Consider the following 11,902-nt stretch of genomic DNA (forward strand, 5'->3'; position numbering starts at 1 on the left):
CTTCAACTCCAGAGGGCTGATCATTCTCTCCTGCCTTCTCATTATATTTTGCATTTCTATTGTGGTACCCACAGCACTTGATTACATTTACATGTCTGTCTCCCTCTAAACAAGGACCATGTGGTATAATGAAAAATTATAATGAAAAAACAATTGGCCAATCTTTGTCCTCAGTTCCTGGGAAAGAAATCTATGACTCTCTGGAATTTCCCTAGCAGTTATGTTTTTGTTATTCATGGGGGGTCCATTACCACATTGATAGTTCACATGCTAAAAAGATGATAGGGATGGGTCAGCCACACTTGCAGTCTGAAGGCTGGATTGTCAATCAGGTGATTAGGGGATTGGGGCTTCAAACTCTGGGAGAGAAAGGAGGTTGCAGATAAGTTCAGCCTCTTGACAATGACTGTAACAATCATGTCTACATAATGAGACCCCATAATATTGGATACTTAGAGCCATCAGGGGCTTCCAAGATTGAGAAAATATCTCTCTGTGCTGTGAAAGTGACACATTCTGACTCCATGGAAGCCTGGGTTTAAGACCCTCCCAGACCTCATCCTATGCATTTCTTATTTTGGCTTCTTATTTTATCCCTTTACTATAATAAAACTATAATCAAAAACACTGTGTTTTCAGTGAGTTCTTTGAGTTGTTCTAATGAATTATCAAACCCAAGGTAGTGGTGAGAACTCTCAAATTTGCAGCCAATGGATCAGAAGTATGAGTGGCTGGGCCCTGAACTTGTGACTCGTACCTAAAGGGCAATTTTGTAGAGGACGGCCCTTAACCTGTAGGGTGTGGCTTAATCCTGGGTAGTTAGGAGCCAGAGTTGAATTGGATTGTTTCTACAGTATTTACAGTTGGTATCAGACAGTACTGCTGGAAGTTTCAGTGGCTGATTGACGTTCTGATACCCTATGTAAGTATGTTGTCTGGAAAAATAGCAATAAGTGTTATTAAAATGATTAAAACAAAAAACATTTTATTGTCTATCCTAATTATCACCTTCAGTCTCTAGAGTGAAAAACAAAGCTCCTTTCTATACTTCGAGTAGATTTTATAAGTCTGAAGAGACCTAGCCAATAAATTAGTTAAAACTTCACTCCCTCTCCCCAACAAAACGGCTATCCTGTTTCTTCCTGAATGAAGGGACAGGGAACTTAAAAAACCAAGGAAGGCCATTCCTTTCTCCAACTGCTCAGTTAGAAAGTTCTTCCCTACACTGAACCATAAACTGCTTCCTTTTAATTTCCATTCAAAGTACCAGAGAATGAGATCAGCACATAAAAGACAGCAAACACTCAAAAAATTTTTCCTGAATTAATAGGAGCAAAAAAGAATCCTAACCAAGGGAAAATATTTTTTCAAAACTAAAAAACAAAGCATTTATAAAATTTTATTGATAAAGTGCTCTCCTTTTAGTCAAAAATATACCAGAGAAAGCTATCATAACACTTCAGAAACTTCTCAATCCTTTATTTAGAGAATACTTTTATTAAAGGATATATGAATATAGAAAGAAGATTCCACCTAAACCTTAGGAACATTAAAGCATCTTGTTTCCAAATCACCAACTTGCTTAGCTCTTTCCTCTTTTCCCCAACACACCAGTTACTAGAGAACGCAAATGATTTCAGTACACACATTAGAATACGGTCCATCATCATAAAGAAGCACAGCTGCTTCTGGTCTTGGCAGCCAGAGATACACAAAGAGAAGGTATTTTCCGTCAGGAAACACGGTAGGCAACTGGAAATCGAGAAGTACATGAATCTCACAAACACTACTTTCTTTCCACTTCTTTTATTTATCCAGATGTTTTATCTTTTCTTATCTATTTCTAACATTATTACTATCTTATCACTGGGAAAAGGAATTTAAAAAACAGCAACACTTAAAATGTAAATTCTCACCTTTAAATAATTCATGACACCAATATTTTTCATCCGGTCAGCAAAGGTACTGAAAGTCTCAATGTTGCTTTTAGGATGATAATACAGAATTTCACTTCCTAGTTTCCAAATAATCTGTCAAAGCAGAAATTACCATCAAAATGTAAAATTCTTGCCTTAATCAATTTCTACCTAACAAAGCCATTTAAAAATTAAAAAAACTTCCTCTCCTAGAGATCAGTACTATTAACATTTTATGGTACCTTTTTACCTATGAAACTAATATTAAGCCTTATGTGATAAAATACTTTCATTACATTAAGTTAATATTAAAATACTAGATAACTATAATAGCACCATTAAGTTAGTAGTGTAAAGAAGGTAGGCATTTAAGAAATATATTGAAAATACTATTTTAAATTAGTATTGATGAAGTGAGAAAACTGGGTTCTAGTAATAATGGCTCTTTACAGCTCTCAGCCTCATCTTATTTGCAAAATGAGGACAACATACTAGAAGGTTCTTGAGATCCGTTCAAGCTCTACAACTCTTCTCAATAAATTATATCTATACTTAAAACTCCAATTTAAAAATTTTCATCAGCTATGGAAACTTATTTTTGTATTTTTTTGTATTTTTTTTAATTTTTACATACCAACATACAAACACGAACATTCTTACCATATGATCATTCCATTCTTACTGCAGTATCATCATATAGGTGCATATTCATCATCATGATCATTTCTTAGAACATTTGCATCAATTCAGAAAAAGAAATAAAAAGAGAACAGAAAAAAAAATTCATACATACCATACCCCTTACCCATCCCTCTCATTGATCATTTGCATTTCAATCTACTAAATTTATTTAACGTTTGTTCCCCTTATTATTTATTTTTAATGCATATGTTTTATGCATCTGTCAATAAGGTAGATAAAAGGGGCATCAGACACAAGGTTTTCACAATCACACAGTCATACTATGAAAACTTTATCATTATACAATCATCTTCAAGAAACGTGGCTACTGGAACACAGCTCTACATTCTAAGGCAGTTCCCTACAGCCTCTCCATTACACCTTAACTAAAAAGGTGATACCTATATTATGTGTAAGAATAACCTCCAGGATAACCTCTCGACTCTCTTTGGAATCTCTCAGCCACTGACACTTTATTTTGTCTCATTTGGCTTTTCCCCCTTTTGGTTGAGAAGGTTTTCTCAATCCTTTGATGCTGAATCCCAGCTCATTCTAGGATTTCTGTTCCATGTTGTATCAACAATTTTTAATAAAAACTATTCTCTCCCTAAATCACTGAATTCTGGGATGTCAGAACATGGAGCTCTTCTTTCTTCTGGGAGCAAATCTTTATTTTTCTCTTATACTAATTTAAAGTATATATTAACTTAAAAGTAGATTTAAATAAAATTTAAGTCAATTATTATAGAAACATACATATTGGTTATTTGGCAAAATCATAATACTCATCTTCCAACTTAGAAAGCGAAATCAAGATTTCATTTGCAGAATACCAAATTGTAGTATTATGGAGCTTAAGAAAACTTGGACATTATCTATCACAGTTGTTCCTAAATATAGCTATATATAATTACAGGAACACTTGTTATAAATACTTCAAGGATCCAGACTCCGATTCAATAGGATTGGCGTGGAGTACCGGAACCTACATTTTCAATAAAAATCCTATGTGATTGTAACAGTCGAACAAGTGCCTGAACACGACTGACCCAATTATTTCACTTTACAAAACAGTATTTCAACCAAAAGAATCAGTAACTTGTACAGTGTTTCAGAAATATACGTAACTTTAGCCCATAAAGTAAATTTTCAATCAGTGGTTAAATTTTTTCTTTCAGATTTTCTTTCTCTATTAGATATCTAATCAATGTGAAGACTACTACATTAATAGAAAGTATTAAAAAATATCCATGTGAAGTTTTCACATGAAGTATCTTTTACTGAACCACTTTAACAACATATGCCAGGCACGATTCTAAATCCTTGCCCTTCTGGAATTCACATTCTATTAATAGATAGTCCATAATCAAGAAAGCATAATAAGTAAATTACATAATATGTTAGAAAGTGACAAGTATTACAGAAAAAAGAATGGGTTAGAGTAAGGAAATCAGGAGTGCCAGCTGGAAAGCAGAGGGGGACTAGATCAAGTTGCAATTTTAAAATGAGTAGTATGGTGGGCCTCATTGAAAACTTGGAGGGTAGCTATAGTGATACCTATTCACAGTAATATCTATCCTGGAGCAAAGGCAATCAGGCAGGAGTAGTCCTGGTCTGTCCAAGTAACAGCAAGGAGGCCAGTGAAACTGGAACAGAATAAGCCAAAGGTAGTAATATGAGATGAGATTGATCAAATAGGGAAAGGAAGTGAGCAGATCATGTACGAACTGATAGGCAATCATAAGGACCTTGGTTTTTATTTTGAGTGAAGTTAGAAACCACTGCAGTGTTTTCAGCAGAGGAGTGACATGATCTGACTTATATGTATCACATGAGTCATGAAAATGTAAAGCAAGACCATACCTACTAGGATGGTTATAATAAAAAAGACACACAAGTGTTAGCAAGGATGCGAAGAGATCGTACAAGGAGAAATTGGATTCCTGTTGGTAGAACAGAAAATGATGCAGCCACTCTAGAATAGTTTGGCAGTTCCTCAAAATGTCAAAATATAGTCACCATGTGACCCAGCAATTTCACTCCGAAGTATATACCTAATAAAAATGAAAACACACATCCACACAAAATCGTCTATACAAATGTTAATAGTAATATTATTCATAATAGGCAAAAGTTGGGAACAAGTCAAATGTCTATAACTGATGAATAGATAACCAAAATGTGGTATACCCATAAAGTGGAATATCATCTGTTACTACAAAGGAATGAAGTACTGAACCATGCTACAACATCCAGGAACCTTGAAAACATTACGCTAAGTGAAAGAAGCCAACCACAAAAGAACATACATTGTAAGAGCCCACTAAAAAGGGATTATAAAATTTCTTCTTGGGGGGCATGAAAATGTTTTAAAATTGTGGTGATACTTGGACAACTCAGTGAATATACGAAAAAAATTGGATTATACATTTTAAATGTATGAATTTTATAGCATGTTAACTGTATCTTAAAGTTGTTTTTAAGACAAACAGTGGCTGCTGTGCTATGGACTGGGGCATAAGGAGGGCAAGCAGTCATCCAGGTGAGATGACAGTAGCTTGGACCAATGTGCAACAATGGAGAAGGTGAGAAGTATTCAGAGTACAGGTATACTGTAAAGGTGGAGCCAACAGATTTTCTAATGATTTGGATATGGAGTATGTGAGACTGAGGGATAACCTGAAAGTTTTTGGCTCTAGCCTCTAGTTAAGGTAGTAATTATTATCTGAGATGAGGAAGATTAGGTTAAAGGGCATGATCTGAAGTTCTATTTTAGACACTTTAGTAAAAGATGGCCACTATAAATCCAGTTTGGCCATGTGGTGTAGAGACAAAAAAGAATCTGAAACTGAAGAGAGAAGTCAGGGTCAGAGATATACAATTAATAATCATCAGCATATAGACTATTTTTAAGGCTATGAAACTCAGTAAGATTATCAAGTAAAGATAAAAAAGACAATTAAGAACTGAGCCCTCAGGCAAAGGAGAAGAGGAATAATCTAAAAAGGAGACTGAAGAATGATCAGTGATGTAAGAGAGAAACTAAGAGTGCAGTGTTCTGGAAGCTAAATGAAGACAGCTTATTACACAGGAGGGTGTGATCTATTATGTTAAACAGTACCAAAAGATCAAATTAGATGAGCACTAAAGACTGGCCACTCAATATGGAGGTCAATGGTGACCTTGTCAAAGCAATTCGCAAAGAGTACTAATACGAGAGGATTTGGAGAGGACAAGGCATTTTGCTATAAGAGGGAGCAGACAAATGTGGCATGCCTAGTAGGGAAAATGGGGTGAAGGGATAATTTTAAGATGGAAGAAATAACAACATATGATAAGAGGAAACAGTCTACAGAGAGAAAAAGAATGCCATAGGGGAAAGAAGGAAGAATAATTAAAATGAATGAATGGTAGAGAATTCAGAGTTCAAACTATTTTTAATCTCATTAAAAATGACAATAAGTGTTAAAAAAAATTCTGATACAAACTCTACTAAAGCTTCTTTTAACAGTTTTAGAAAAATCAATTTGAGATCCTGCAAAAACTAGCTCTTTTGGGTAGAGCTCGAGAGGCAGAATCTCCCAGGAATCTGTAGTTTCCTCCAGCATACTGACACTTTGCCTACCTCAGGTGCTGCCTGCCTTTTGCTGGTGTCTGAATCTTCCAAGGTCTGCAGATAACTGTGCATGTATTCTGCAGCTTGTTCCCATTGGTGCTTCAGCAGAGCTTCTTGGATAAAACCTAAACAAGCATTTGTTGTCTGAGCAAAATCCTTCTCCTTTTTGCCTCCAGTCACTAAGAAGATAAAAGAGAAGAGAGTCTTTTACTCACAGTGATTCCCCAATTTATTCAAACACATACTCCTAATCAGAAATAAGCCTTAATAAGCAGAACAGTAGGTATTACTGGTTCCAACCTATCTCCAGGATCAAGGCCCGTTTTACTTAAAACAAACCCTTCCATACTACTATTAATTTCTAGCAAATGGCAAAGGTATCTACTTTGGATATCTAATCTGATGGCTCTTCGGTTACCAGAGTCACCAGATCCTTCAAATTTGATTCAATCAACCCCCCCCCCTTACACTACACAATTTGGGGAGAATCTCCCAAAGAAGACTCCAAAATCACAGCTCTGCATATTTAGAATGGGCAATAGGGTCATCCTGGAAAAATCATTAGGATCATGCCAGATAAGCATGGTCTTTTATACTTACCAATGTTCTGAAAACCTCAACAGGTGGGCTTTTACTTTTTAAGTAAAAAATAGTAAAATTGGGTTACAGTACCAGCAACCGAATGATATTAAATGCAAATAAGATTAAAAGTTGTAGACATTAGCATTCACATCTCTAAAGCATTGGTGATGCCCAGGTTAAGAATATTTGGGCTTAGTTAGAGCCCCATTATGTCAGTAGTTAGTTGCATACCACTGCCTCCTCTTCCCTTCTCACACCACTACAAGACCCCTCTAAAGCAGCAGTCTTCCAACTAGAGTATCCTTACACCTGGGAGCACACCAAGACTAATGAGCACAATGCAAAAATAGTTTTTAAATAATCAATTTGCAGATTTTCAACCTCTTTACAAACTCTTTCCTAAAACTGATGTCCCAAAGAATGTGACTACAGTCAAGTTGTCACAATCAGAATTACTATCTATTTCCTCAGGGTAAGAATATAGGTTATGTGTCATTTCCAAGTCAGGTGATTTCCAATTCTTTGCTTATCAAAACTGTAAAAAGACTTGATAATTTTTTATAATAAATCACTATATAACTTTTCATGACTAATTAAGGAGTTAAAAGAGCTGATATACTATCACTAAACTCCATCCATTCCCATGTATTTATACAACTAAGGTTTCTCAGAATCTGTATCAATTTAAACAAAAGAGAATTGATGCTAAATCCTTTCTCATTCTAGAAATAACATCCACAGAAACAAAAAGTAATTGGAAAAAAGGGATATACTAAAATTTAAAAAAACAAAATTTTACTTTTCAAGCTTAAAAATTGAACAAAATTTATAATACATATTATTTTGATCAGCAGTATAAAACTTTTAATTATAATGGCATTTTAATCTAGAAGAAATTTTAAAACCTAAAGCCTTATGACCACAGAATATTAATAAAAATAATGGTTGTTATATAATTGTATATTTTATTATGTATGATTATATAATAATTATTATTTTAAAAAATAAAGTGTAGATACAAATTTTTGTTACAAGAAGTTAAGAGAATGATAAATAACATTTGAAGTAAATAGAAATACAAGTTCAAGGAAAGGAACATATAAAATTTCCATTTCTTAAGAGTTATTAATAATTTTTTTTTAATTGATGAAAGGTACCACATTCCTATGCTATTTGGATTCCACTGAATACATTTAAAATAGTAACAATTTTATTTTCAAATGCCAACATTTTCAGATGACACTTTCAAACTATGTAAGACAGTACCCAATTTCTTTAAAAATGGAGGGGACAGGGCAGTGCAATGGTGGCTCAGTGGCAGATTCTCACCTGCCATGCCAGAGACCCGGTTCAATTCCCGGTGCTTGCCCATGCAAAAAAACAAAAGGAGGGGATACACAAGCAAAAACTCTGAAAACTACTGCAGACCCATGTTTCTAAACTTTAATGTGCATACAAATCATCTGAGAATCTAAGCCTTGCTCTTCAACATGGCCCTAGAACCAGAAGCAGCAGTATGACCTGGGAGCTTACTAGAACTATAAAATATCTGGACCCACTCCATGCGCACTAAACCAGAATCGGCATTTCACAAGATCCACACCCAAGCCGATTAGAACAGCAGCAGCGCAGGCAGTAAGCCAACAAAAAACACCTCTTTCCTAAACATCCTTTACTCAGGAAAATCCTCTATCTCACCCCTTCAGCTTTCACAGCTCAGACAGAAAATTTGCTTTAAACAAATATAGACAAATACCGGGAAAAGTCCCAGTCTTCCAATTTAGCCTTTGTACCTCAGGAAAATCTCTCCTTTCACTTCAATTCTTTTGTAAGCCAAAAGATAATCTTATTGCTTATAACTTTAAAAATAATATTTGTCAAGTTAATGTATGTATACTGAAGTGGAATGTGAGAATGATAGAGGGAGAAGGGCTGCGGGCAATATGAAACTAGAAGGAAAGATAGAAGACTGCGATGGCATAATTTAGGAATACCTAGGTGTACAATGATAGTGACTAAATGTAAAAATTTTAAAATATTTTTGCATGAGGAAGAACAAAGGAATGTCAATATTGCAGAGTGCTGAAAATAGGTAGTTATTCATATTTAAAACTTCAAATTCTGTGTGAGACTAAAACAAGAAAAGTTTATTTGGTGCAAAATTTATATTTGGATTAGTGCATTTCCTAATTTAACTTATATGGACAGTTTAACTGAATACCATAAGTACATGGAATCTTGAACAGGACATGAGATTTTCTTAGATTGTCCAGGTTAATGTGATGCCCCAGTAAATCCCAGAGTGATTTGAACAGCGAATAAAGGATTATTTGCCAAATTCCCTTGTGGGAATGGGGAAAAAGGAAGAAAAATTCAACTTCCCCATTTGGGGAATTCCTGATATTCTCGCAAGCAGTGGGGACAACCAAATTAATAGGCCAAGCCTTCAATTCTGGGGTTTGCCCCTATGAAATGTATCCCTGCAAAGCATAGACTAAACCTAATTAAAATTAGGCCTAAGAGTTTCCCAGTGAACCTCTTTTGTTGCTCAGATGTGGCCTCTCTCTCCAGCCAACACAACAAGCAAACTCACTGCCCTCCGCACCTCTACATGGTACATGACTCCCAGGGGTGTGGAGCTTCCTGGCAACGTGGGGCAGAAATCCTAGGATGAGCTGGGATTTGGATTCAAGGGATTGAGATATCTCTATCAGTACTGGGAAGAAAGAAATGAAAAAAAATAAAAGTGTCAGTGGCTAAGAGATTTCAAACAGAGTCGAGAGTTTATCCTGGAGGTTATTCTTACACATAACATTGATATCCCCTTTTTAGTTTATGGTGTATTGGAGTGGCTAGGGGGAAATGCCTGAAATTATCACGCTGTGTTCCAGTAGCCATGTTTCTTAAAGCTTTCGCAATGTGACTGCATGACTGTGAAAACCTTGTGTTTGATGCTCCTTTTATCTACAGTATGGACAAATGAGTAAAAAATATGGATAAGAAATAAACAAATAATAGGGGGAGCAAAGATTTTAAAAATTGAGTAGCTTGAAATACTAGTCATCAATGAGAGGGAAGGGTTAGGGGTATGGCATGTATGAATTTTTTCTTTTTTCTTTCTTTTGCTGGAGATATGCAAATGTTTAAAACTAAGGATCATGGTGATGAATACACAACTATGTGATGATATTGTGAGCCACTAATTCTAACAGTGTCAAGAATGTTTGTTATTTACAATAAAAATGTTTTAAAAAAAGAACTATAAAAATAGTAATAATAATATTTCTTAAGGAAAAGAAGTTTTGGCATGGAATGAGCTATAAATAAGAACCAGTCATTCAAAAATCAGCCCCTAAAAGAATCCAGAAAGTTGTCAGTCAGTCAACAAATTCTAGGTGCTTGGCATAAATCTTTATTCCAGACTGACCCCTCCCTTAAAGGAGCTTTCATTCTAGGGGGGAGGAGGGCAGATCCTTCAGAATGCCAAAAACTTTCTACTAGTATAAAAAAATAATTCTTAGGCAATTTCGTTTTCAAACTATAGTTACTTACAACGTCAATACTGTACGTTACTTACAGTGCCAATATTATTTATTACTATTTTCTCATTGCAGATATACAATATCTTGGGTTTAAAAGGCTATCCATAATACATAATAACACATTTCTAAGCACATAAATTCTGGTCTTAAACCTATTTACCTGCAGACTTAATCAAACTCTCTATAGATCCCTGGTGACAGAAACATACCCAGGTATATCTTAACTAGCAGAAACTGAGTAGCATTACCTAACCCCACACTTCAGGTTCCTAGTTCTAAGGGGTGAGGTATCATTCCTGAAGTACAATACAGTCAAACTTCGCTTAAGTCATATGCATTAACCTAGTTAAAATAAAATGAGGAGAGGAATGGAATTGGTAATTTTTCAACACTCGCTGTGCATGAGGCTCTATGCTAAGCAATTCAAATATATTATCTCACTTTTTATATAGCTCAGTGGTTAAAAGCACAGGCTTTGAGATCAAACAGACCTGGGTTTGACTCCTGACACCACTGCTTATAGTTTAACTTCTCTAAGATTCAGTTTCTTCATCTCTAAAATGCCTGACATATATACTGCTATGAGGATTAATTTACTGAGATAATTAATGAAATGATACTCAGGTTAGAAGGAAAAAAAACAGGAGCTAAGGGATTTCAATTATGGGCTACGAAACACGGATTGAGGGCAATAATAAAAATAATGCTTCAAATGTATTCCCAGGACTACATCACCCAACATGCCAACATGTAGATAACTGGTTCTTATTCAATCCAGTAGGGAATTTATCTCATCGAAAAACTTGCTCATATTTATATTAAATGAAAATGGGGGAAAACACTTTTTTAAAACTAATTCTATTTGAAATCATTCCAGTGCAATTCAACAAGAACTTCCTGAACACTTCTTAGGTATGCATTCCTCAGTGGGCAGAGTCCCAACGTTACTAATCTGCATATCACCAGTATTTAGCCAATGCCAAATAAGTGTGTGAAATAAGTCTTGCTGGGGAAAAAGAAATACAGACTACTTGTTATTAATTCAAAGGAAAAGAATTTTAAAAGAAAAAAAAAAAGACCTATTTGTGATTTGTTTTCTTCCTTACAGCCTAAAAAGTATATCACCTATTTCCTACCTTGAAAACTGAAGCTCTCCCCAACCTAGTTATTCATTTCGCATCCATACTGAATCTAACCACTGCCTTGCATTATAGTTAAACGGTCATATGTTCTTTTACTTACCCACAGTTTCTATTTGCTTTCGGAGCCAAGGGAAATAAATTCCTGTACCAGAGAGCACAGACATGTCCACCCCATCCTCCTCGGGCACGGGCCTTGCTGATTCCTCAATGAAATCACTCATACCTACTCGAAACTGAGAATATCAGTTACTTTCTGTACATCTTAATCCGTAGGCTTCTGAGTTACAGAGAAAAGTCGTCTTCTGATCTAAGAAATACTTGATCAGCAAAATTTTTCTGTACTTGGGAATTCCTTTAAAGTAAAAATAAGATATAATTATGTCAGCAACATAAAAAAAAATACAACATCAACTATAAGCAATC

At 35.2% G+C, this 11,902-nt stretch overlaps 1 protein-coding gene across 9 annotated transcripts in view; it reads right to left on the reverse strand.

Moving 5' to 3' along the window:
- TAF1A (TATA-box binding protein associated factor, RNA polymerase I subunit A) overlaps positions 1-11,902 on the reverse strand; it is an 80,623-nt gene that overhangs the window by 67,979 nt on the left and 742 nt on the right. For 7 of the 9 annotated variants that reach the window (XM_077157923.1, XM_077157922.1, XM_077157921.1 and 4 more), the window contains exons 2-4: positions 11,580-11,831; positions 6,223-6,392; positions 1,917-2,030 (exon numbers count right to left, since the gene is read on the reverse strand). In XM_077157923.1, the coding sequence (XP_077014038.1) occupies positions 1,917-2,030; positions 6,223-6,392; positions 11,580-11,700 (405 nt within the window). In that variant the 5' untranslated portion in view covers positions 11,701-11,831. Of the gene's footprint in view, positions 1-1,916; positions 2,031-2,576; positions 2,643-6,222; positions 6,393-11,579; positions 11,832-11,902 lie in introns of those variants that run through there. The other 2 variants (XM_077157920.1, XM_077157924.1) reach the window with 2 other exon arrangements.

Source organism: Tamandua tetradactyla, chromosome 4 (assembly GCF_023851605.1).
Source record: "Tamandua tetradactyla isolate mTamTet1 chromosome 4, mTamTet1.pri, whole genome shotgun sequence".
NCBI lineage: Eukaryota > Metazoa > Chordata > Mammalia > Pilosa > Myrmecophagidae > Tamandua > Tamandua tetradactyla.